The sequence below is a fragment of the Bos javanicus genome, chromosome 1 (assembly GCF_032452875.1).
Source record: "Bos javanicus breed banteng chromosome 1, ARS-OSU_banteng_1.0, whole genome shotgun sequence".
Taxonomy (NCBI): Eukaryota; Metazoa; Chordata; class Mammalia; order Artiodactyla; family Bovidae; genus Bos; species Bos javanicus.
Genome location: NC_083868.1, coordinates 2,420,129 through 2,446,708, shown reverse-complemented (window position 1 = coordinate 2,446,708; position 26,580 = coordinate 2,420,129). Strand labels below are relative to the sequence as shown.

General features: G+C 48.5%; 1 protein-coding gene across 2 annotated transcripts in view; it reads left to right on the top strand.

The window, feature by feature from the left end:
- Window positions 1-3,037: 3,037 nt before the first annotated feature.
- IFNGR2 (interferon gamma receptor 2) overlaps window positions 3,038-26,580 on the top strand; it is a 31,446-nt gene continuing 7,903 nt past the window's right edge. The window contains exons 1-4 of one of the 2 annotated variants that reach the window (XM_061413796.1): window positions 3,038-3,276; window positions 12,398-12,530; window positions 19,871-20,079; window positions 24,347-24,492. In XM_061413796.1, the coding sequence (XP_061269780.1) occupies window positions 3,198-3,276; window positions 12,398-12,530; window positions 19,871-20,079; window positions 24,347-24,492 (567 nt within the window). In that variant the 5' untranslated portion in view covers window positions 3,038-3,197. The remainder of the gene's footprint in view (window positions 3,277-12,397; window positions 12,531-19,870; window positions 20,080-24,346; window positions 24,493-26,580) is intronic. The other variant, XM_061413867.1, reaches the window with a different exon arrangement.

The following is a 26,580-nucleotide window of genomic DNA, read 5'->3' as shown; positions in this document are numbered from 1 at the left end:
CAGTCCGAAGTGGTAAAACACATGCAGAAGCACCCAAGCCATCAACCAATGTGGGCTTCTTTCTCCACCCCTCTCCCACCCTCCTGAGGGCGGGGAGGGCAGCATCTCTAGATTATTCATATAAGGAAAACATTTCAGGAAGATCAGCAGGTCAGAAGGTAGCAGATTAACGGAAAGGAATGAGGCAATTCAGGTTTTGTAAGGCTGAAATTTGTTTGTTCATATAATACCCGTAAAGAATACCCAACTAAGAGTATAAAGTCAGGCACAAAAGTATTCACTTCGCATTACAAAATAAATCACAAGTTACACATTTTTAAAGCTGCTGAATACCACTAACGTTGCAAAAATTCCGGAAAATAGAATACCTGTGTTAGTTAACCGCCTGACATACCTCTTTAACGCTCTTTTGGGCTTCCCTGGCAGTTCAGTGGTTAAGACTGTGCTTCCACTTCAGGGTTCGATACCTGGTGGGAGAACTAAGATCCTGCATTTCCCAAGGCATGGCCCCAAAATACTCTTTTATCTACACATTTGATTGTGTAATTGTGGCCTCTACATGCAACAATCCTTTAAAATATGCTCTAGGGAATTTTCTGGCGGTGCAGTGCTTAGGACTCCATTGCAGGGGGCAAGGGTTCAATCCCTGGTCAGGGAACCAAGGTCCTGCAAGGAGGCATGCAGTGCAGCCAAAAAATTAATAATAATATTTAAAAATAAATACATAAAATATGCTGTATAGAAAGAACAAAATGTTAATTCAGTCTTTTCCTCTAGAATGATTTAATCAAAATGTTTCTTCGTATTGACAGTTTAGAAAAGTGTCTTTTAACTTCACAATGCTACTGCTGTATCATGTCAAGACAGTTCTGGAAAACACCACAGGCACCCCAACACCATCCTGCATGGTCTAGAAGTGTGTTAAAGGAGAAGTTGATGAGGAAAGAGACAGATGTCTGAACGACTGTGGTTAAAAGCTCTTACTTGGCAGATTTCACAAAAGCATATGACCAAGTGCGGGGAGTCCCTTCTACGGCCGTGGACGAGGTTGTGGAAAGGAGAGCCTCTGAGGTGTTTGCTTTCAGTGGTTTCTCAGTAAACCTGCCTCCAAAGGGGAGCCAGAGGGTCACCCACTTACAAAGGTTACACCCAATAAACTCAGCTCTGACATGATGCTCTGGCTGGGCAGAGATGGAACCAAAGGACAGTGGTTGCTGGACATCCTTCACAGCCAATTCCAGTGAGACTGGCTTCCTATTCTCTTCAGATTGAGGATTCTGTGGAAATCCCAGTCATCTCTCCAAGACTTCGCAGTCTCTCAGCCAGGAGAAAGAGGAAGCAGAAATGCCAGTTCCTGAGAGAAATTGTCTTTGGCGAGCTGCCTTGATGTCGGGGGTGGGGGGGATAGTTACTTGCTTTGGGGATAGTACATGCCTGGGGTGTCAGCAGAAGGTCCACCCAAGCAGCGAACTGGGTAGGGCTCCTTTTAGTACTTTGCCAGGAACTGTAAGGAAAACATAAACCCTCTACATTTTAGCAGAGAAAAGCTCTGGAAGGAGATTGTCAGGGGGTTTCCAAGAACCCTCAAAGACCACAGGCTTCACTGTCGCTGCCCCTGAGCATTCCACATCAAGGAAGACCACCAGCCTTCCCTGGCCTGGGCTGAGGCACAAACACATGTGTCCTTTTCTTTAACTTGATTTTTTTTTTCCTGATTATAAAAGGAAAATATGCCCATTGGGGGAAAAAGAAAAAAGCCTAAGGAAAAAAAAAAAAAAGAAGAAGAAAGTAAAGAAACCCTGTTATCATTCTGTAATCCTACACCCTATTTCAGGCCAGTGTTTTGGCGTATTTCCCCCAGCCATTCTCAACGCGTCATTTTTGCAAGGATTCTGCTGTTTTCACTTAACATTTAAACCATGTCTTTGTGTTGGAAAAACTCACTCTAAGCATCATTCAAACACTGCTAGATATCTCAGCACCTCTGTTTACAAGAGTGGCCAATTTCAAAAGAGTTCTCCGTTTTGTCCAAAAGCAAAGCTTGACTGACTTACGGAATAGTGCGCTGCCAAGCCACCCACAGGATGTCCAGCACGATCCGAGGGGGCTCGTGATCCCTTTCCTTGGTCCCGCCCGCCCCCATCCGCACCCCCCACCCCAGCCTCCCCCCAACCTCCCCTTTATGCCTCCTTCCTTTCCTGCTGAACTTGGTTTATGGCTCATATTGAGAGAACAGAATGGACTCAAATCCTTGCTGGCATCCAACGGATAAAAGCCAACTCAGACTCCCACCCCCGCATCCCCAGCTCCCAGGGTCACTTCCTTATAGACTTCTTCACGGCCTGCCCCCGGGCCAAAGCCACAGACCATTATGAAATGTGGGGCGGGTCCCTCTGCCTCGCCTTGCCGGGCGCCCAGAGCCCCCAAAGCTCCCCTCCTTCAATCAGTCTTTCCAAGGCTCTTTCCAACCCCTATACCCTTCGACCCTACTGTCAAAAAAGGGTTAAAAGCTAAATATGTACTTGAAAGTCTGATAAACAAGCAAAAGCTTCAGCCTAAGGGAGGAACGCTGGAATTGTGCAATCCCAGGAAATCGGGAGGCAGTGGGCGAAGATGGGGGTGGGGTGAGGGTCGAGGGCTCCGCGCGAGGCCCATCCGGGGCTCTGGGTGCCGAGGGGTCTTTCCCGAAGGATCGCGAGCCGCAACCCGTCGTCCCCAGCACAGAAGGCGGCGGGTGGCAGGGTTCCCTCTTCCCCCGGCTCCTCTGAGCCAAGGTCGGGGCCAGCCGGCTCTGCGCTTGCTGGGTGACGCCAGCCCCTCAGGGAGACCCCGGCTCGCGCAGAGCCGCGCGGGGCGCTCGGGCCGCGGAGAGCCCGGGGACCCCTGGGGCCGCGGTTCCCGGGAGCGCCGGCGCGGGTAGGGGGCACCAGGAAAGTCCCGGCGGCGGGCGGGGTGCAGGGGCGGGGCACGCTCCAGGAGGGCCGGGCCCGGGCGCGGCGGCCGCGCGGGGCGCTCGTCCGCCCCGGGACGCGCTGCCGCCGCTGCAGCCGGCGGGGCTCGGGAAGAGGCGGGCCCCGCGCGCGCCCTGCGGTCGCCATGGCCGCCGAGGCGGCGAAGTGAGCGGCTCGGCGACCCCGCGCCGGGGCCGGGCTGCGCCCCCAGCGCCGCGGAGCGTGCGGCGCCCGGAGCCCTGGGCCATGCGGCCGCCGCCGCCGACACTGCTGCCGCCGCTGCTTCTGATGCTCAGCGGCTTTGGCGCTGCGGCGCCCCCCGCAGGTAAGCGGGGCCGGAGTGACCCCGAGGCCTGCCGGAGGCGGCGTCTCGCGAGTGGGAGTCCGCGGGGAGCCCGCAGTAGGTGGGAATCCACGGGAACCCCCATTGATTGGGGGGGCAGTAAACAGGGGTGTCCCGTGCGGGTGGGGTCCGCGGGGAGCCAGGATCAGTGGAAGGGGTTCAGGGCTGCCCCGATCGGGTGGGCTCCGCGGGGCGTGGGAGCCCGAAGCGGGTGTGGGATGGTCGCGGGGGGTGGTGGGGGGGGGGGTGGATTCCAGGCAGTCTCGGGCCGCGAGCTGGAGCGGCGGGAGGAGCCCCGGGCCGCGCTGCCCCTGCACGAGTCTGGACAGTCTGTAGGTCCTTCTCTTAAGAGAGAAGCCCCCAAAGCTAGCGCGGCTCGACTCTGAATGTCTCCAAATGAGCAGAGGAAAAACCAGATTCAGGGCTCGAGAAGAGGCTGCTTCCGCCGGCCACAGATTCCTCTTCCCGACCGCCTGAATGTAGCGCTGCCTGGCCTCTCCTCCCTGGGGTGGGGCGCAGCCAGAACCAGGTCCAGGCCTGCTTTCCTCGCAGTTCCGTGCCAGGGAGGCCTGCCACCGGCGGGGACCTCTGTCCTGGGGATCGTGACTGTACCTCAATCTTAACTGAGGCCGGGTGTGTCTGATTAGCGGGTGTGAAGTCCAGGTGGTCATTCCCCCGGGGTCGGATAGACTGGCCGGCGGAGGAGGGGGAGTGGGGCGGCGGCGCAAAACCCAGAAATGTTGCCCTGCGGTGGGCAGCGGGTCAGCTGAGCCAGAATTTTAATCCTAGCGCTGTTCCCATCTGGACTGCCCCACCTAAGCTCAGCCTCCTGTTTACCTCTGACACTAACTGACCATACCTATGAGCCAGGGACAAACTACCAAGAGAGAGACACACACACAGAGAGAGAGAGAGACAGAGAGAAAGGAAAAAGGTGGTTGAGAACATTCTCTCTGTGCATCACTCTGTGTTTGTGTTTTGCTGGCTTATTTCTCATGAAGTGACTGATATCATAGTTTGAGTAACACTTTAAAAGTCTCAAGAATTTAGAAGTTTCCTCCCCCTTGGATTCTCAAGCTGTTGTTTGGGCTTGTTTCTTTTTATCAGCATCCCTTGCAACGCCATTAAACTCCATAGGTCCTGGATAAGGGAAGCATTGCATCAGAGAGAGTGTGTGTATGTGTGAGTGTATGTGTGTGTGAGAGAGAGAGAGAGAGTGTGTGTGTGTGTGTGTGTGTGTGTGTGTGTGTGTGTACTCCCACGCTCCCTGATGTCCGACTCTTTCCCACCCTTTGGACTGCATTGTCTCCTGCATTGCAAGCTGATTCCTTACTGCTAAGCCATCTGGGGAGCACTCAGGGAGTGAGTTCAGTTCAGTTCAGTCGCTCAGTCGTCCCTGACTCTTTGCGACCCCATGGACTACTGCACATCAGGCCTCCCGGAGTTTACTCAAACTCGTGTCCACTGAGTTGGTGATGCCGTCCAACCATCTCGTCCTCTGTCATCCCCTTGTGTGCTCCTAGTTAAATGGCTGTTTCCTCCTGGGAGCTGGACAGATGGGTTTGTATCTTAACTCTGCTCCTCAAGCTTCGAGTCTTGAACAACCTACATTTGCTCCTTCCCTGGGCTTCCTTCAGATGAGATTTGTGCTTAGCCACTCAGTCGTGTCTGACACTTTGTGACCCCATGGACTGCCAGGCTCTTCTGTCCATGGAACCCTCCAGGCAAGAACACTGCAGTGGGTAGCCATTCTCTCCTCCAGAGGATCTTCCCAACCCAGGGACTGAGCCCAGGTCTCATGTCTCCTGCATTGCAGGCAGATTCTTTACTACTCAGGTGAGAAGGGAAAGGGAAAGCTCAGGGAAGCCCTCAGATGAGATTCGGGTGTTGGTAATTTTCCAAGGTGGTCCTCTATACATGGGCTGCTCCTGACTAGTCTGTGAATTGTTTGTGATTTGTCTGCTGTGGTCCAGAGGTTGATAGAAGTATTTAGTACTTAAGGCCACAAAATTCTCTTACCGTAACTTGCTGACTTGAACATCCAAAGCTTCTCAGAGCTTAGAGACCACTGAGAAAAATAGTAAATCCCCAACCATAGGAAAAACCATAGCAAATTAATGTATATTAAGGAACTCCTGTTTGTCCATAACCTCAACAGTGGAAAGTAATACGTAATAGGAATGTTTGGGGGCAAACTCTATAAATGACCATAGTGGCCACCATTTATTGGGCTACTCTTTTAACGCGGACAGGCTGTTAAGCCGTTCTTTTGAAGTAGATAATAACCCCATTTTGCTCCCTAGGAAATCAAACCATTCTTTTTAGGAAGAGACAAATGGTCTAGGTAGATAAGCTGATATCCAGTATTTACGGACAAGACCAACTTCCTGGTTATGGGTGAGAATTCAGGGAGTTTTTTGTTTTTTACTTCTCCTCACCTGCAAGGTATTAATTGGAGAGGGGATCACTGATGTTCATCATAATGACCCATCCATGGAAGGATCCTGAAGGGTCTTCTTTTTTGTTGTTGCATGTTTTTTATTGGAGGATAATTGCTTCACAATGTTGTGCTGGTTTCTGCCATACGACAGCAACACGAGTCAGTCACCCTTCAGGGGGAGGGGGTTTCAGGAGGGAAGGGGTCTTCGATTGTGAAGATTAAATGATTAATTCTGATGTTAGTAGTACTTTATTATCTGTGTGTGATATGTGTTAATCAAACTAGGCTATTAAGACCCAGGAGAGCCTGTTCTTAAAAATGTATAAAATCTCAAACACCTGGATCCAGGGTGGACCGGAGGTAGCCAGTTGGGGCAGAAAGGTGGAACAGGAGGTGTGATTGTACAGTAATTGTATGGAAGATACATTTGGCATCTCCCTAGGTTCTCTCTTCTTACCATTAACAGTGAACCATTGCCCCAAAGACCATGGAGAAGGAAGCAGAGTGGGGCTTTGTGCACCCTTCTTAGGACTGTGAGCTTTATCTTGTAGGAGCTAGGGTGCCATTAAAGGCCTGGTGTCCACCTCCCTGGACTGTGTTAGTTTCCTGTTGTTGCTGTAACAATGACCACCAACTTGGTGCCTTAATATAGCACAAACTTATTTGTGCCTGGTGTCTTTGCTGTGAGTTTCTTTGCCATAGATACCTTTGCCACAAGCATTTTCAACCTCAGACATTTTCAGTACATGACTAATTGGCATCAGGCAGTTTTGCCATAATAGATAAAATAACTGGCTGACAACTTGGTTTGACAGTTTGGTTTCAAGTGGTTGAAATGTGAAAGCATTTCGTAGTGAAGTTGCTGATGGCTTTATCAAGTTGATGGATGATGATGACTTGGTGTTCTTATTAGGAAACACACTACCCTGGGAGAGAAAGAGGCCGATGGCCTTAATTAAAGGTGCAGAGTTGAACCAATGCTTCCCATAGAACTAAATATTTATCAATAGACATGTGACAATATGCCAGCACACACGGTCCAAAGCTCAGTTACAAATATGTGTCCCAATGTTTAGAAGCTGACACCTTGCTTAACAAAAGAAGAAATGTCAGTGAAAAAGAAAAACCATGAGACAAATCAATACACACACAAAAAAAATATGTATATATGATAAGAAACAAAAGAAAAGACTTTGAAGACCAGTACTTCGTAAAGCCCACAGAATAAAATCAGTTGTTTGCACAGTATTGCTGTGAATCTACACATATTTTAAATGTATTCAAATGTTTTTCATTTTGCAATAGTCTTTTAAATTTTGTTGTTTATTTTTCATGTTTCATTATGGCCAATGTTATGTTTCTCTTTTATTTTTCATCATTTTCCTTTTGATAAAATTTACTTTTATCAAAAGAGATTTGTGAAATTTACTTTTACAACTTACATAAGCTAAATTGCCTTACGGCCCGTTAGTTATTCAGTGAAAGTGTCTGCAGTGGAAATGCTTGCGGTAAAGAAGCTTACGGTGAAGATGTGTGGTAGTCACTCAGTCGTGTCCGATTCTTTGCAGCCCCAAGGACTGTGGCCTGCCAGGCTCCTCTGTCCATGGGATTTTCCAAGCAAGAATACTGGAATGGGTTGTCACTTCCTTGATACCTAGAACTGAATTCAGTGTCTTACAGTTCTGGAAGTCGTGGTCAGATGCAGACCGGGCTGAGGCTAAATCAAGGTGTCCTAGGGGTGTGTTCGTTTCTGAGGATTCTAGAGGGAGAATCATTTCCTTGCGTTTTCCAGCTCCTGGAGAAACAGTGGTGACCTGGGTCCACCCAGATGCTCCAGGATAAGCTGTCTTTAGATCTTCTGTAGGGCCCTAAGTTTCATCTGCAACTCCGATCCCCATGTACCTAATATGTTCATAAGACACAGACGTCTTGGGGGGAGGGCGCTGTTCTGCCTCACGCGGGGTCAGACCATTGACCCAGCAGTCAGCACAGGCTGAGCCCTCTGTTGGTGGTCACTGGAGGCTTGGTCTGGGTAACAGCTTGCAGCTCACCACCTGCAGCCATCCATCAGGACACCCTGAAACTGTTGTTGTTTAGTCGCTAAGTCACGTCTGACTCTCTGCAACCCCATAGACTTGTAGCCCACTGGCTCCTCTGTTCATGGGATTTTCCAGGCAAGCATACTGGAGTGGGTTGCCATTTCCTTCTCCAGGGGATCTTCCCGACCCAGGGATAGAACCCAGGTCTCCCACATTGCGGGCAGATTCTTTACTGTCTGAGCCACCAGGCACATCTTAAAAATCACACTTAGGCAGCAGTGTGTGGTTTGGTGTCTGGTTTGCCTTTCATTTGTGGTCCTGCATTTGCCCCTCACTCACTCCATCTCTAGGAAAGATGGTATCATTTCACTTTTCATGTGGAAATTGATGCTCAGGTGTGTTGTGGCAGGATTCCATGGTTCTTGGTGGCAGGATCAGGATTCCAGCTAAAGCCTTTTGCCCACAAATTCTCTTCTCTTCCCAAAGCCTTTGTTAACACCATTGACTGCAGGTCATATGGCCCTAAATATATGGACCCTTTAGAGCCATCCAGATAAGTCCAGAGTTAGTCAATCTTTAAGGAAATCAACCCCGATTATTCATTGGAAGGACTGATGCTGAAGCTGAAGCCCCAGTACTTTGGCCACCTGATGTGAAGAACCAACTCATCGGAAAAGACCCTGGGAAAGGATTGAGGGCAGGAGGAGAAGGGGGCGACAGAGGATGAGATGGTTGGATGGCATCACCAACTCAATGGATATGAGTTTGAGCAAAGTCCAGGAGATAGTGAAGGACAGAGGAGCCTGGCGGGGTACAGTCAACGGGGTCACAAAGAGTCAGATACTTAGTGAGCGAACAACGGCAAGCAGAATTGTACCCACTTCCTGCCCCAGCCTCTCCGAGACCAGAGAAAAGGCAGGACTTAAACATAAAGCAAGAAAGAGAGCTTGAGCTTAGCCTGGATTTCTCCTGGACAAATGCAGAAACTGGCTGCTTAATCCCTGAAGGAGAGACAGCAGGTTACTGGGCTACAGCTCCGTTGTTCCCCAGGCCCCAGGAGCCTGCTTCTCCAGCTCCAGGGGATGGGACAGCCCCCAAGTCTGGCAACAGCCAGCCTCCCTGGAGCTCCCGCTCTAGCATCTGAGGAAGAGGAACCGGTCACGCTGTGCTCCTGCAGGTCTCAGCAGCACACATGAAATTAACCCGCTCACTCCTCCTAAGAACCCTTTGAAGTCTGCACAGTGATCATTGCTGTTTCGCAGATGAGACGACCAAGGCACAGAGAGGTGAAACAAGGTTCTGCCAAGAGCAGGAGGTTTCGCACCCGAAGGTCCTGCGAAGAGCATGGGCCTTTGAACCCAGGCAGTCAAATTCTGGTCCTCCTCACCACCCCCCGGGTGTAAACACAGGACCCAGGTGGTGGGAAACCCAGGTGGTGGGAAACCCAGGAGAAAGGAAAGGGGGATTGGGAGGCAGGAAAGTGCTTTGATAGGGTGGCGCTTGAGCAGAGTACTGAAGGGAGTGGGGGAGAAGCGTGGCCCAGGGAGAAAGAAGGCTCCAGAGAAAGGCAGGGCGAAGTGCAAGGGCCCCCCCTCCTGCCCCCACCATCCATCCCCTGGGGCGAGGAGGTGGCCAGGGGAGGCCGGGCAGGAACGGGCCTCCCTCCCGAGATGATGCATGCGCGGGGCGGAACTGAGGCTGCTGGTGTGAGTGAGAGGGCAGCCTCTGGTGCTTCAGCGTGAAACCCACAGCCCCGAGACTCGGTTTCTTCTCTGAATGCAGTGAAACAGGGGATGCCAACAAACTCAAATATGAGAGCCAGGCTGCAGGTCCCCTGGCCACACCTCTATTACATGAAAGGTGCAGAAAGCGGAAGGCTCTGATGGAGACTCCTGATATTTACTGAGAAGGCTGTCCTCCGGTCTGCCTGCCTGGCGGGCTGGAAGACATCGGTGGTCCCTAGTGCTCCCCTTCTTAGCGGACTGTCTAGATGGGGGTGGGGAGGGAGGTGGAGAGAGAGGGGATGCCTCCTAAATCCTCCCCAGGGAGGGGGAGGCAGGCAGAATAATGGTACCTAGAGAGATCCACAGCCCGATCTCCGGAGCCTGTGACCACGTTGCCTTACGTGGCAAAAGGGACTTGGCAGATGTGATTAAATGAGGGTTCCTGAGCTGGGGAGATTTTCCTGGATTATTGGGCTCAGTGGGCCCAGTGCAATCACATGGATCCTTGGAAGCTGGAAGAGGAAGTCGGAACCAAAGAGCTGGCAGCACAAGACAGGCTCAGCCCAGCATTGCTGGAGCAAGAGGCCAGGAGCCAAAGAATGTGAGCAGCTTCTCAGCAAGGAAATAGGCAGGAACTATTTCTCCCCTGGCTTCCAGAAGGAAGGGAGCGTGCCAACACCTTGACCTTGGCCTGTGAGACCTGTTGTCTGACCTGTAGGAACAATAAGAGCATGAATCCGGGTTAAGACACTACATTGGCCTTCCTGGCTGGTCCCATGCCCAGCCCTAACCAAGCCCTCACCCCCTGAGACCCTGCACAGCATCTCCTGGAAGCAGGACTTCATTTCCTGAGCTCACATTGGGATCCACTGGGCCATAGCAGCCCCAGTGAGCAGGGTGGGCCAGTCGGGAAGAGCAGCCTCCCGCCACGCTGCATCTTTGGGCCGGCTTCCGTCAGGCCTGACATGAGTTGGCTGGAGTGTCAAGGTAGCTGGTTGAATTAAGGTCTGGAAGGAAGGTCAGCCCCAGGCCTTAGCTGTGAAAGTGATGGGCATTCTGTAAGTAAACAGGTGGCCACAGACTCCAGGCCACAACTTCTTTCAGCAGGAGCACGGTGGGCCAGGCTCTCAGCTGGTCTTGGCATCCTTCTTTGAGATGCATTTACTGAAAATGTGTGTTTTGAATTTCCTGCTTGGAACTCTGGAATAGCCTGTTTTTCAGACTTTCCAGCTCTGGGTGTTTCTCATTAATCTTTTGGTCTCAGAGAAAGCCTTATCATCACCATGTGTTTCCTCACGAGAGAAAAGCCTTCCACCCTGGTGGCCTCTAGCCCCGTCCTGTAGATCACGGGCCATCCCAAGGAGGGGAGATTCTGACATTGGCAGTGGTTCCCTGCAGAACGTGTTCTTCTGCCATTTGTGGTTCTCAAACGTCTCAACGTGCATGCGAATTAGCTGGGAAGCTTGTTGAAAATGCAGAGTTCCTGGTCTGGGGTGGGGCATGGGAATCTGTATTTTAGCCTCAGTGATTATGACGTTGGGGGAGTCTTTGAGAAACACATGAAGCCCAGAAGACAAGTCCTCACCCTCCCAGGTGTCTTTGGGATTTGCACATCTGGTTTGGGGTGTGTGTGTACACATTTGTGGCGATTTCCCAAATATTCCTTATATCAAAGTCAGGGTCTCATGCTTGTCCAGTAGCCATCAAGTTAATCTTCTCCAGAACCTTCTCCAGTGTACTATGGTTTATTCCTTATTCCTGAAGAAGAAACCAAGGCCCAAGCTCTTATGTTACCCTCACTTACTACAGGCAGTCTCACCGCTGTGACCTGGGTTCAATTCCTGGTCAGGGAAGCCTTTCTCCTTCCTCTCCCCCTGCCACCTACCAATTCCCCTGTGGGACCATACCAGCCTCTACTTCCCTGTAGCTCAGATGGTAAAGAATCTGCCTGCAGTGCTGGAGACCCAGGTTTGATCCCTGGGTTGGGAAGATCCCCTGGAGAAGGGAATGGCCACCCACTCCAGTATTCTTGCCTGGAGAATCCCATGGACAGAGGAGTCTGGTGGGTTATAGGCCAAGGGGTCACAGAGAGTTGGACATGACTGGGCGACTAACACTACTACTCCTAAAGGTAGACAGGTGTCCTCATTAAGCCTCAGCCAGGACCTGCTCATATGGAACTGGAACCTGCAGGTGGAAAGGCAGCCCCAAGCCCCTTTCCCCACAGACTGTGTCAACTGTGCCATCTTTTGTTGTTCATTCGCTCAGTTATGTCCAACTCTTTGCAACCCCATGGACTGCAGCATACCAGACTTCCCTGTCCTTCACTGTCTCCCAGAGTTTGCTCAAATTCATGTCCATCAAGTCGGTGATGCCATCCAACCATCTCATCCTCTGTCATCCCCTTCTCCTCCTGCCTTCAATCTTTCCCAGCATCAGGGTCTTTTCAAATGAGTCAGCTCTTTGCATCAGGTGGCCAAAGTATTGGAGCTTCAGCTTCAACATCAGTCCTTCCAGTGAATATTCAGGGGTGATTTCCTTTAGGATGGACTGGTTGGATCTCCTTGTAGCCCAAGGGACTCTCAAGAGTCTTCTCCAAAGCCACAGTTCAAAAGCATCAAATATGGGATTAACAAATAGTTAAACCAAGATAAGAAAGTTGAGGGAACCCTTCATGCAATCTCCAGGGAAGAGAGCCAAGGGAACCCCCATATGCCATTTCTAGGGTGAAGGGCTGTCTTTAGTCAAAGGCTAAAGGCGTAGGGGATGTGTGGGGAGAATGGGTAATATCAAAACCCCAGCCGCATGAATTACATATTTTTGTAATCGACTTTTCTCCTCTTGACCCTCCCTGTCTCTCCCTCATCTCCCTCCTTCTCTTATTCTCTGTCCCTTTCAAGACTCCCTGGCCCAGCTGCCTGCTCCTGGAAACCTGAAGGTTCACCTGTACAACGCCCAGCAGGCGCTGAGCTGGGAGCCGGTGTCCCTGGACAGCGACCCGAGGCCGGTGGTCTACCAGGTGCAGTATAAATAGTAAGCAATGTTTCTGTTGGCCTTCTTCCTGGGAGCTGGGAGTGGAATTGTTACAGAACCTGAGGCCAGCTGCCTGTTCTTGCTCCTTGGCAGCACTGTAAGCAAAGTCGTCACAAGCAGATAGTCCTCTCGGACTTTTTATTTTTTGGCCACACCCTGTGCAGCATGTGAGAACTTAGTTCCCTGCTCAGGGATCAAACCTACACCCGCTGGATTGGAAGCCCAGAATCTTAACCACTGGACCACCAGGGACGTCCCTCTCTTGTACTTCTTAAATCTCCAAGGATGGAGATTTCACAACTTCCCCTCCAACCCCTCCACTCATCCGAAGGCTGAAAGGATATTGACCCTCAGGGAGCTCAGCTATCTCACCACAGGACAGCTTAGTTGTGTGGAAGTTGATTCATCAGTTTAAGGCGGAGATTGTATGAAAGAGCTTCCTGTCTGGAAAGGGCCAGAGGTATCTTTTGGTCTTCATCGTCTTCAGGTTTCAAAATCTGGATTATTTAGCCTTCTGGCCCGAATTTGGCCTAATAAGAAAGCTGTTCAATTAATGAACAATTAATTCCCAGTTTCTAAGCTGGTGATCCATTTTGCATTTTATTCTGGCCCCTCATTCTCTCCCTCACCTCCTGTTCAAGCCTTCCTACAGTTGGCCATCACTTGATTTACAATGTAGACACACAGAGGAAGGAGAAAGGCAAAATCCAAGCCGTCGTTTACCTTGGTAGATGCATTAAGTGAAGACCAAGTTAAAATTATTGTGAGACTTCACTTGTGGTCCAGCGTTTAGGACTGCATGCTTCTAATACTCGGGGCAGAGATTTGATCCCTGGTCAGGGAACCAAAATCCCACATGCCCTGAGGTGCAGCCGAAACAAACAAAAATTATTGGCTAAGTCATTTTTAGATTACTAAATAAACAAAAGTTTTAACAGTGGGAATGCCTAGTGCTGGTGAGAATGTGGCTGGTGGACACATGCTGAATCAGAATCAGTTGTGAGCACAGCCCTCTTGAAAAGTCAGTTCTCTTCATTTAGAATCGTGGGAATGTCCATACTACTTTTTTTATTCCAGGCAGACAATACAACCTTCTGTATCAAAAAAAAAAAAGAAACCAAACAAACTTACACTCATGAAGATATACATTCAAGTGTCTATTCATGTCCATTGGCTAGAAGTTGACGAATTGTGTCAAGTTAACTTGTGAATGAGCCCTTAGGGACCACTGAAAAGGGTAATTATGTGTCATATGACAGCAGGTGCAGCTGTATCCAATTTGGAATGAATCTGTGGTCAGAACAGGTAGGGCATGTGGAAAAATTACAAGTGGTTAATTTGTTAGAGGAGGAGGTTTCCAGAGGACTTCTTTTTTATCTTTAACTGTTCAGTGTAACAATATTTGCTTAAAAAAATGATGGCCTTCCCAGGTGTCACTAGTGGTAAACAGTCTGCCTATCAGAACAGATGCAAGACACACCCTGGGTTGGGCAGATCCCCGGGGTAGGAAATGGCACCCAGCTCCAATATTCTTGCCTGGAAAATTCCATGGCCAGAGGAGCCTGGCAGGCTACTGTCCATGGGACCGCAAAGGGTCAGACATGACTGAGCACATTGTAAAAATTAATTCTAAACTGAGATTTGAGGCCTATCTCTGGATTGCATTTATCTATGTCTATTTTTTAGAGAGATTTTTAAGGTGGTTTTAGTATTCTAAAATCTTTATTAAATTTGTTGTAATATTGCTTCTGTTTTACGATTTGGGTTTTTGGCCTCAAGGCATTGGGGATCTTAGCTCCCAGACTGGGGATCAAACCCACCTCCCCTGCACTGGAAGGCAAAGTCCCAACCACTGGACCGCCAGGGAAATCCCTATCTACTTCTTAAGTGATGGTAAATTTCAAACATGATCATCTGTAATAAACAGACCTGTCCGTGAGGACCAGATACATCATTTTGTGCGCAGTACCAAATGAAAACGTGGGGCTCCTGGTTCAAAAACTTTGGGGAGTTCAGGATGGCAACAGCAGAGCTTGAAGTCAGGAACCCTCTTAGGAGTACAGCTCTGTGCCACTGCACCGGCCACCTGCTTAGAGCTGGCCCCGCTCAACCTTCAGTGAACACAGTCTCCTAGAGCGCTGCCCGAAGGTTGCAGTAAGAGGAAGTCGAAGCTGATCTACCCACTAGCACTTGTCAGCCTTGATTGGGGAAGTACATTTATGAGTTGACAGAGGGCCTCTGGACACTAGAAGGATTTGTTAAAGCCTTTGACGGTTTCACATCACAGACTAACCTGTTTCACTCTGTTTTCTATTGGGAAAGCATTTTGTAAGATATTTTTTTCAGGTTAGGGGCTGGTTTTGGTAAAGGAAACAGAGTTGAATGTGAATGTTCCTGTTTAGCGTTCTAGTGGTAAAGAACCCGCCCTCCAGTGCAGGAAACATAAGAGATTTGGCTTTGATCCCTGGGTCAGGAAGATTCCCCTAGAGGAGGAAATGGTAACCCACTCCAGTATTCTTTTCTGGAGAATCCCACAGACAGAGGAACCTGGCGGGCTGTAGTCCATGGTGTCACAGAGTCGGACACGACGAGCGACAGCATGCACACGCATTCACGCATCATCCCTGTTTGGAAAAGTTGAGGGTTCATGAAAACTCAAACAGAGGCGGATTTTTATGTTTTCTTTTCAAATTACAGACTTGATTGTGGAAGAGGGCCTTTGATTTTTTTTGCTGGTCTGTTTTTAGATACTTTCACAAGTTTAGGACCTTTTAGTTACATGAAGTAATTTAATTCTGAGGCTCATGGAACTTTAAATTTTCCATTCTGTTTCTCTCCAGGAAACATCACTGTAACTTTAAATGAATGTGCCTTCATTTTTTGACAGTCATGCCAGCAAAGCCAAAATTACATAGAACACATTGTGCGAAAATTTTAAGTTTAAATCTGAGGTGGCAGATCCTCTGGCCTAGAGTCTGTTTGGCCCACAATGGTTTTTTGTTGTTGTTGCTGTTGTTGTTTTCCTAACTAGTGTTAACATTTACAAATCTGGAAATTTCACTTTAAAAAAAGAACCGAATTTCTGTTTTTTCTTGAAAATAAAGGCAGGCAGAGAGCCGGGCCCTTTCTAGGTCACACCCCACCTGGCCTCTTGCCACGCCAGGGCCTGCCCACCCCAGTCTTCCCAACCCCTTTTTTCTTAACTTCACTTTTTTCTCTTAACTTCACGTTTTTCTAATTTTAATAGCAAAGCACCTTCTTTATAGAAAATCTGGAAAACCCAGAAAAGTAAAAAGTACAAAATTAAAGCAACCTGGGGTCCAAGACAAATCACTATTCTTGTTTTAGTGTATTTCTCTCTAGACGTTTTTTCTAAATACATGGACTTGTTTGCAAATATGCCAGCATCTGTGTGAGACTGAAACAAGACTAGAGTCACACCTCTGGGTCCTGCTTCCTTTTTTTTTCCCCTTTTAACTTAATGTAGTTAAGCTTGTGAATATTTTTTCCTACAGTTATTTCAGTGTGAACATTTTTATTCTATGTTTTGTTATATGATGTATCACTCATGATTTTTTTTTTTTTTACTTTTCCCCACCCACGAGTGGTGTAGTTGACAGTTTGTGACTATTAAAAGTAATGTCCTCAAACCGAAATCATCGATGACTGTTTTCATCCATTTCTGGAAGAGGACTTGCTGGGTTCACAGAGGACAGACTTACTTAATCATTTCTGGAAATGATGTAACAGAAGGTGAACAGGGAAATCATTGGTTGCTCAGGTTGTTAATAAATATTTTTAGATGGTGCTTAGTAGGCACCGCTGCCTTTTCATTTGAAAAGACCCTGATGCTGGGAAAGATTGAAGGCAGGAGGAGAAGGGGATGACAGAGGATGAGATGGTTGGATGGCATCAGTGACTCCATGAGTTTGAGTAAGCTCCAGGAGTTGGTGATGGACAGGGAAGCCTGGTGTGCTGCAGTCCATGGGGTCGCAAAGAGTCGGACATGACTGAGCAACTGAACTGAACTGAACTGAGTAGAAACCCCAGGCCCTGGTCCAGGCATTTTCCTCTTGTCCACGAGATCAACCTTCAAGACAATCCTAAGAATCAGATGCTCTAGCGCATCCCCATCTTATAGATCAAGAGACTGAGGAACAGAGAAGTGAAGTAACTGGGTTTGAACCTGGGTATTCTGGCTCTAGAGTCCATGTGTTTAATCACGAGGCTGTGCTCCCTCTCATGATTGAGGTTGCTTTCAAAATTAGACAAATTGGGGGACAGAGGCTGTCCATATGAACACATTGCCAGGAGCCAGGACCGCTTGCTGGGTATTGCTCAGACTGGCTGATTCATCATAGGCTGGGGCAAGAGGCTGGGGCTCCAGGCCTGGGCGGTGTCATGCCATGAGGCTGTGTTCATTGCATTATCCATTTAAATGGGGCCCACAGCAATTTATTTTTACCCTTTACAAATAGATGGGGAGCCAAACAGTGTCAGCTGTCATTTAAATTTGGATGGTTTGTGCCGTTTTAAACCCCATTCTTAAGAAACACTTTAAAAAAGTAGTTCTGAATGTACAGAAATAACATACAGAACTGCAACAGATTTCTGTGTATTAATTTTGTAACCTGCAACTTTACCAAGTTCATTTATGAGCTCTAGTAGTTTTCTGGTAGCATCTTTAGGATTTTCTGTGTGTAATGTCGTGTCATCTGCAACAGTGACAGTTTAACCTATTCTTTTCCAATCTGGATTCCTTTTATCTCTTTTTCTTCTCTGATTGCTGTAGCTAGGACTTCCATAACTGTGTTTAAAAAGTGCCGAGAGTGGACATCCTTGTCCTGTGCCTGATCTTAGAGGAAATGCTTTCAGCTTTTCACCACTGACTGTGATGTTAGCTGTAGGTTTGTCATAAATGGCCTATGTTGTGTTGCCATGTGTTCCCTCTATGCCCACTTTCTGGAGAGTTTTTTTTATCATAAATGGCTGTTAAATTTTGTCAAAAGCTTTTTCTTCATCTGTTGAGATGATGGTATGGTTTTTGTTCTTCAGTTTGTTGATGTGGCATATCACTGATTAATTTGTGAATATTGGAAAAAATCCTTGCATCCTTGGGATAAATCCAAAACGGACAAGTTTGGAGGAGAGGGGAGGAGGTGGAACATGGTAGGTCAGTTCCCCAGCTAATCCCAGAGGGGGCCTTTTGCCCCAGTTCAACAGCTGGAATTGGCAGGGAGAAGGTGAGAGTACCTTCAGGTATCTGTGTAACTTTAAAAAAAAAATCACCCACCTGCTTCTGTAGCACAGCCCCCAGTCTGAGAGGGGGCGCCTGTGGTTTGTGATCCCCTTCCCAATTAGGTCCCAGGACTCCAAGGTACAGTGGTGTGTGAGTCTGGTGGGCATCTTCGGTGGAAGCCTTGGCCACATGTATTGATATCACTTTCATCGGGTTACCTGCCACTTTAGCAGAAGCTGAGTCTCCAGACTGGGTCAGAGAGACCCTTAGAAGCCCACGTGGTGTGGGAGAGCTGGCGGCTGTGATCCCAGCCTCATCTCTCCTGTCTCCCCTGGCCCTGCTTTCCAGGCCAGAGTTGCTGTCCAGGGCACAGCCTGTCTCTCAAGGGGACACTGCCTGCTGCCCCCACTGAGGCTTCTGGAGTCACCCCTCTGCCTTTTCTCAAGTCTGTCACCTTAGGACAGAGCTCAGAGTCGGGGATTAGTAATAGAATCCCGCATGGGCATGTGGTATCAGAACAGGGGGTACATTCTCAGTTACAAGGATGCATGGCCTTACAGGCAGCAAGGTTTCCTTGTGGGCAGGACTCTATTTTTTACAAATGGTTTATTCTTTCCTGGTTGCACTGGGTCTTCGTTGTTGTGCAGGCTTTCTCCATTTGCAACGAGCGGTGGGCTGCTCTTCATTGCATCGTGTGGGCTTCTCACTGTGCTTGCTTATCTTGTTGGAGACCACGGACTGTAGGCTTGCAACTTAAGGCGTTGCAGCCCGTGGGCTCGGTAGTTGAGGCTGGCGGGCTCCAGAGTACAGGCTCAGTAGCCTGTGGCATACACAGGCTTAGTTGCTCCGCAGCATGTGAAATCTCCCCAGACCAGGGATCGAACCCTTGTCCCCTGCACTGGCAGGGAGATTCCTATCCACTGTACCACCAGGGAAGTCCATGACTCTTTTTAAATGGGCAACTATGGGGTGAAAACAAAGCTCTACACCAGTGAGAAACTGGGGTGTGGTTGCATGAACACAGTATCGGTTCTAAGACATAGGCTACAGAGGCTGAGTTTGAAGCATTAACATTGGCTGTGGAACAAAATGGGAGAAAATATTTGCAAACCATATATCTAATAAGGGACTTGTATCCAGAATATATCATATAAAAGAACTCTTACAACTCAGCAATTAAAAGGCAAATAGCCAAATCAAAATAGAGACACAGGATTTGAGTAGACGGTTTTCCAAAGAAGATATGCAAATAGCCAGTAAGTACATGAAAAGATACCCAACATCATTAGTCACCAGAGAAAATACAGACGCTTGAATGGCTTCAATAAAAAGGTCATAATAACAAGCCTTGGTGAGGATGTGGAGAAAACGGAACCCTCATACATTGTGGCCGGGAACATAAGATGATGCAGCTGCTTTGGAAAACAGTTAAAAAGAGAGTAACTGTATGACCTGGTAAGTTCATTTCTGGGTATACACCCCAGAGAACTGGAAACATAATTTCACACAAAAATTTATATGTGAATATTCTTAGCATTATTCACAGTAGCCAAAAAGTGAATAAGCCAAAAGACAAATAGCCAAAAGACAGTCCACCTGTCCGTCAGAACATGAATGGATAAACATGCAACCGGACGTTAATTTGGCCATAAGAGGGGATAAAGTACTGATACGTGCTACAACATGTATCACACTTGAAAACATACTAAGTAAAACAGGCTAAGTGAAAGGCACTAATAACAAAAGACCACATCAGTTATGATCCCATTTCTATGAAGTGCCAGAACAAGCAAATCCTTAGAGATAGGAAATAGATCGGTGGTAGCCTAGGGCTTAGGGATTGGGGAGGTCGAGAGTGATGCTCTAAGCATGGGGGTTGTTTGGGGGATGATGAAAATATTCTAAAACGGGTATGGGGAGGGTTGCACCACCCTGCGCATATACTGAAAGCCATTGAACTGTCCCCTTAAGTGAGAGCAGTGTGTGATATGTGAGGAATATCTCAATGAAAAAATTTTTTTAAAAACTCAACCCTGGGGGAACTGTGATATGTGATCAAAGAGAGATTTCTGCTAAGTGAAATCCTTTTTTCCGTTTGCAGCAGCACCAGTAGTAACTGGTATGATGTCAACAAAGAAGATAGCAAGGTGGATTGTACGAACCTCACCAGGACAGAGTGTGACTTTACCGCAAACAGCCTCTCGGAGGGGTTCCCACGGCGTTTCAACATCTCTTTACGTGTTCGAGCTAAGCTCGGGGGCCTCGTTTCTGCCTGGGCAACAGCACCTTGGTTCGAACACTATCGGAATGGTAAGGGGACTTGGGTACAAATTCCTTTAACGTTTGCACTTTGCTCTTTGCTAAGCGGTACTGACTCCATGCGCCTAAGTCCTGCCTCTCAGCCTAAATAACCAGCACCCAGATGGGTGTGATGGTCAAACCAGAGTACTGTCCACAGAGGCTGAGGCTAGGGGAGGGTGATTTGCTACACTAGGGAGTTGCCAAACCACAGCCTGCAGGTCAAATCCGGCCATCGACCTGTTTTTGTACATAAAGTTTTATCAGAACTGTGATGTGTGTGTACACGCATCACATAATAGATATTATCATACATAATAGAATATTACTCAGCCATTAAAAAAGAATGGAATAATGCCATTTGCCACAGTGTGGGTGGACCTGGAGATTGTCACACTAAATGAAGTAAGCCAGACAGTGAAAGATAGATATTATATGATATTACTTACATGGGGAATTTAAATCTATAATACAAATGAACTTATAAAACAAACAGATTCACAGATATTGAAAACAAATTTAAGGTTACCATAGTAGAGAAAGGGGAGAGAGAAATTAGGAGTGTGGGATTAACAGATACATACTACTATATATAAAATAGATAAGTAGCAAGGACCTACTCTGTAGCATAGGGGACTTAAAATAACCTATAATGGAAAAGAATTTGAAAAAGAATGTATATACGAAAAAAAAAAAAAAAAGAATGTATATACAGGTTTCCCAGGTGGCGCTAGTGGTAAAGAACCCACCTGATACTGAAGGAGACATAAGAGACACAGGTTCGATCCCTGAGTTGGGAAGATCCCCTAGAGGAGGGCACGGCAACCCACTCCAGTATTCTGGCCTGGAGAACCCCACAGACAGAGGAGCCTGGCGGGCTACGGTCCATGGGGTCACACAGAGTCGGACACGAATGAAATAACTTAGCACCATGCACGCAAAGGTATATATACACACACACACACACATACACCGGAATCTAACACAGTATTGTAAATCAACTATTCTTCATTTAAAAAGTTTTATCAGAACACAGTTTCCCCATCTATTGATGGACTGCCCAGTGCTGCTCCCATGCTGCAACAGGCCAGCTGAGCAGTTATGTTGGGGGCTGTCTGACCTGTCAGAGCCTAAATTCACCCTGGCACTTGACTGAGAAAGTTGGCCAACCTCTCTGCTGAGTGGGATACTATTAATAGTGTATTGGCTTCACTGGTCACCATCATCTGGCACAACTTCTTTTATGTTCAGGAAAGCTCTTAATTCAGCCTTGACTGGTACCTGTCGCATAGCAGAAAATATCTGTGGAATGACTGCATGAACAGATGTCCTCCCGGATATTGGAAGGGAGCATCAGAGTCATCAAACGCTAGTTCATAGACTTGTTCCTTTTGCTGCTGTTGAGTCACTGAGTCGTGTCCGACTCCTTGCAACCCCATAAACCACAACACACCAGGCTTCCCTGTCCTTCCCCATCTCCTGGAGTTGGCTCAAACTCATCTCTTTTGAGTCGGTGATGCCATCCAACCATCTTAGCCTCTGTTGTCCCCTTCTCCTCCTGCCCTCAATCTTTCTAGCATCAGGGTCTTTTCTAATGAGTTGGCTCTTGGCATCAGGTTTAACGATTCATTTTTTACATGGTCAGCTATGCCTGATGATTCTCCCATGTCTACACAGATGCAAAGTATGGAACTTCTTAGGATCTTTATTCAAGCTCAACAGAAGTAAAAGACAGTTGAGGAAATGTGATTGCTGTCTAGATATTTGATGACTTGCTAAGCAATTGTTGTTCACATACTGTAGATGTTATAATGGTATTTTGTTTATTTTTTAAAGGGAGGGGTCTGGTCTTTTCAAGATACATATCTTATAGATGCAGCGATGTAATGTCTGAGATTTGTTCCAAACCATCCGGAGAGTGGGAGGGTCAAGGTGGTCCTTACAAGGTGAAGGAGAAACAAAACTTCCTGGACCAAGACGGTTGATGTACAATGGGGTGACTAGTACATGCTCTTTGGCTACAGTCTTCTCTACTTGCTATGTGTTTGAAATTTCCTGTAATAAGAAGCTAAGGGGGGGAAAAAATCAGTATTTGCTAGCAGTTTGAGGATGGGACGAGAAGGCAGGGTGGTCCCTGCCAGCTGGTCATCTATTGGGGACCAGGCCTCTGTCCTTGAATGGAGCACCGCCAGACATCTGAGCTGTACCTCAGTGGGATTAGTAGGGAACAGAGTAGGCAGCAACAGAAGCAGGGCCCGTCGTGATGTCACCAGGCCCCTGGCAGCCAGCTGCCGCTGTCTGTCTTCCCGGCCGGAAACGGCTGGCTGTGTCATTGGTTAAGTTGCTGGCAGAGTGTCTCTTTGAGCCAGTGGTGTTTGCAGAGCCCATTGCTGCTTTCGGCACTTGTGGTCGAGTCAGGATGGGTAAACAGCGTGACGATGCCTTACCGAGGGCTCGAGGGGAGAGGGGTTCGGACAGTGGCTGAAGGGGGCAGGTTTTAGCATCACATAAACCTGGGTTCAAACCTCAGCGCTGCCCCTGACCGGCTGTTACTCTGGGCAGGTCATATCCCTCTGGGCTTCAGTTGCCCCCTCTGAGAAATGGGGATGGCCTTGCATGGTTGTTACATGCAGATCTGTGCGGACACACATGTAAAATCCGTGTTGCCAGGCTTCAAGTGATCACTCAGGCCGTGGGCGCCGCTGTCGGTAGTCACCGCACAGACCTATCAGGTCCTCCTTCTGGGCCTGGAGAGAAGGCAGGCTGTCCGCCCTGGAGAGACAGGCTCATCACATTGGGATCAGACTCCTGGGCGCTGACCTTTCAGTGGTGAAGGGATGTGGTCATCCAGGCACATACACCCACTCCCTTGGGTGAGTCACAAAAAAGTGTGGAGAATCTGCTCAGCGGGGAGGGGGCCCTGGCCCTGCACATGGGCGGGCTGACCGGCGCTCTGGCGACTTCACCGTCTGAAGGGCACCTTGAAGATGTGCATGCCAGTGTCCGTGAGTGGGGGGTGTGATGCAAGCTTTTTCTGTTCCTCGTGGCCAGTCTGCTAACAACACTGAGGCTTGAGACGGGCCCCACCCGACAGTGTATCTGTCTGGACTTAGTTCCTCCACCAGAACAAAGGAGGTGAGAGGGCAAGAGTGCAGGCCCTCCGGGGACCAGTTACTTTACGCAGAGAGAAAGGTGGCCAGACCACGTGCCTAACCCTCCCCAACCTGGGAGAGCCCAGGGTGGGGCGTGGAAGCTAGAGAGAAAGCCAGCCCTCCTCTCGTGAACAGGTGACGGTTCCCAGCGATATGATCGTCTGTGTGCGTGTGTCAAACGTGCAGAAACAGGCCCCTAAGAACTTGGAGCACATGACCTGTTCCTTGATCTGAGTTCCTCCGGTTAATTATACAGGTTAGATGCTTACTTAATAAAGGCTATAGTCTTTCTTCTATAGTGTTCCAGAATCACAGTACTCTCCGGTGATGTGTATTCCAGAACATGAAAAGTCTTAACAAATAGATATATGATAGTGTTGTTGTTCAGTCGCTCAGTCCTCAATCCCCTGGACGATAGCCTGCCAGGCTCCTCTGTCTGTGGGTTTTTACAGGCTGGAGTGGGTTGCCACTTCTTTCTCCAGGGGATCTTCCTGACCCACGGATCGAACCCACATCTCCTGCAAGTCTCCTGCATTGCAGGCAGGCTCTTTACCCCTGAGCCACTGGGGAAGCCCTTGTGATAGCAGTGTTTCATGTTATTATGTTTAAGTGTGTCCTATTGGAAAAAGCTAAAAGAGAAATGTATTTAAAAGTTTGTAAACACCACTTTTATCTATATAAAAAAATATGTAACAAAAAGAAAATATATATAGAAGGTAAGAGCTAACAAAATCTTTTCATGAAAATTTGACCTTTGGTTAACCTTCCAGCTCTCTGGAAACCTGATAAAAGCAAGCCTATAAAACATGTTATTAGCATAGCATACGGCAGAAAGACCTCTGGTAAAGAATCGGCCTGCCAATGCAGGAGACGAAAGAGACACAGGTTCGTTCCCTGGTTGGGAAGATCCCCTGGAGGAGGAAATAGCAACGCACTGCAGTAGCCTTGCCTGGAGAATCCCATGGACAGAGGAGCCTGGTGGGCTACAGTCCTACAGTCCCTTGTGGCGCAAAGAGTCAGACACGACTAAAGCAGCTCGGCACTGCACAGTATATATATACACACACATACATGCACACACGTGTATCTACATAGACTGATGGATCTCGTTTGTAATTCTATTTCAGCTACCATTGGGCCTCCAGAAAACATCCGGGTGACCCCAGAAGAAGGCTCCCTTATCATCAGGCTTTCTGCTCCCTTCGATGTCCCTGCCACCGAGGCCTATTTTGTGTATTGTGTCTACTACTGGGAGAAGGCAGGAGCTAAACAGGCAAGAGCATGTTCTTCTTTGTTTTTGATGTTCTTTTCTTTGGAGTTTCTGGGTAGCAAACGAAAGGCCAAGGAGGGGATTTCCCTGGCAGTCCAGTGCTTGAGACTCTGAGCTCCCATTGCAGTTGGTGGGTTCAACCCATGGTCAGGGAACTAAGATCCTACAAGCTGCTCTGCTCAGCCAAAAGGAAAATCAAATGGCCAAGGACACCAGGGTATCCCAGTGCACCCTTAGAGGACAAGACCCATCTGCAGGGCCCTCTCTGCCTCGTATCACACAGTCCCCGTGGTCTGAGTCTGGATTCAGCTGGTGCCCAGGGAGTCTTTGCCACACTCCAGCATTGGGAAGGTCTCATGGGCCTGTTTCTACTCCTGGGCCTATTTTTACTCCTGCAGTCTGCAAGGTTAAGCTATGTGACATCTCTGATCTGAATGGTTTTCAAAGAAGGCAATGCGAATAGGTGAAAAGTCTCAGTGAAGGCGAGAAGAGGGCATGTTCCAAGGAGAAGGGCCAGTAGGTTGGAGAAGGCTGGGCACATCCGGGAACCGCACATGCCCCGATCCATCAGAAATGCGGGCCTGGGACTCCCCTGGTAGTCCAGTGGTTACGAATTCACCTTCCAATGCAGAGGACACGGGTTCAATCCCTGGTTGGGGAGCTAAGATTCCCACATGCCGCAGGGCAACCAAGCCCATGCACCGCAACAAAGACCCAGCACAGCCAAAATAAAAATAAATTAATTAATTAAAAAAAGAGAAATGGGGCCATGTGAGGGCCTTGGGCAGGGTAAGGTTGACAAAGGAGGGGTCAGAGCAAAGGGGCCTGGTGTCTGGGCCAGGGTCATCTCCAGTGTCTGATCATCCAAGCTGCATTTTTTTTCCTATTTTTTGGCCACACTGTATGACAGCAGTGGGGGTGGGGGGTGAGCCTTAGTTCCCCAGCCAGGGATCGAACCTGTGCCGCCTGCCGTGGAAGCCCAGAGTCATAACCGCTAGGCTGCCAGGGAGGTCCCTTCAAGCTACATTGAATGATGTTTCACTATGTGTGTGAACCTCCTGATTTCCTACGTTCAACATTACTCTAATTTTTATAAGAATTTTAAGAGCTGTATGTTTATCTGGAGCTTTCTTCGTGTCTGGCACTGGGCCGGGCACTTTGGATACATCCTTTCGTTTACCCTTTGCACCCATCAGTTTCACTGAGAGGGAGAGGGAGTGTAAGGACTGCCCGAGGCACGCGGAGGAGGCGCCTGGCTCCAGAGGGCCCGTGCTCTCAGTGCTGTGTCTCCCACGTTGCTGATGTTTGCACTTGCTCTGTTTCTTTATGAAAGTGAAAGTCGCTCAGTGTGTCCAGCTCTTTGCAACCCCATGGACTACACAGTCCATGGAATTCTCCAGGCCAGAATACTGGAGTGGGTAGCCTTTCCCTTCTCCAGGGGATCTTCCCAACCCAGGGGTCGAACCCAGGTCTTCTGCACTGCAGGCAGATTCATTACCAGCTGAACCGCTAGGGAAGCCCCTGTTTCTTTACAGTGAGTGTAAAAACACCAAGGAAGGCAAAACTCACTGAAGGGCAGACTCTCAGCAAATAGGGAAGAAAGAAATAATCGTTTCCCAAAATCTGAGTTCACAGTTCTGGTCAACTGGAACAGAGGAGGTCTGGAAGAATCTGGGAGGGATTCCCCTTTCAACCAGAGCATCTATGCTTTGGACTTCTGTGAGCAAAAGATTCTGCGGCTAAAGTGACTCTGAAAGCCACTGATATGGTCTCCATTCCAGCTGTGAGTCCAAATGTCAAGGGTCCCCAAACCCAACCCCTAGATTTGCTCCAAGGATCCTCGGGGACTCAGCGTCCAGTTGTACTTAAGGCTGTGACTTATTACAGAGAAAAGACACAGAACAGAGTCAGCAAAGGGAAGAGACACAAGGGGCAGAGTCTGAAGGAGTCCAGGCAGAAGCTTCCAGGAGTCTTCCCCTCATCACACAGGCTACTCTCAATTCCCCCGACAACAAGAGTAACCGAGTATGTGAAATCGCATCTCCCAGAGAAGCTCCTGGGAGACTCAGTACCCAGGGCTCGTACTGGGGG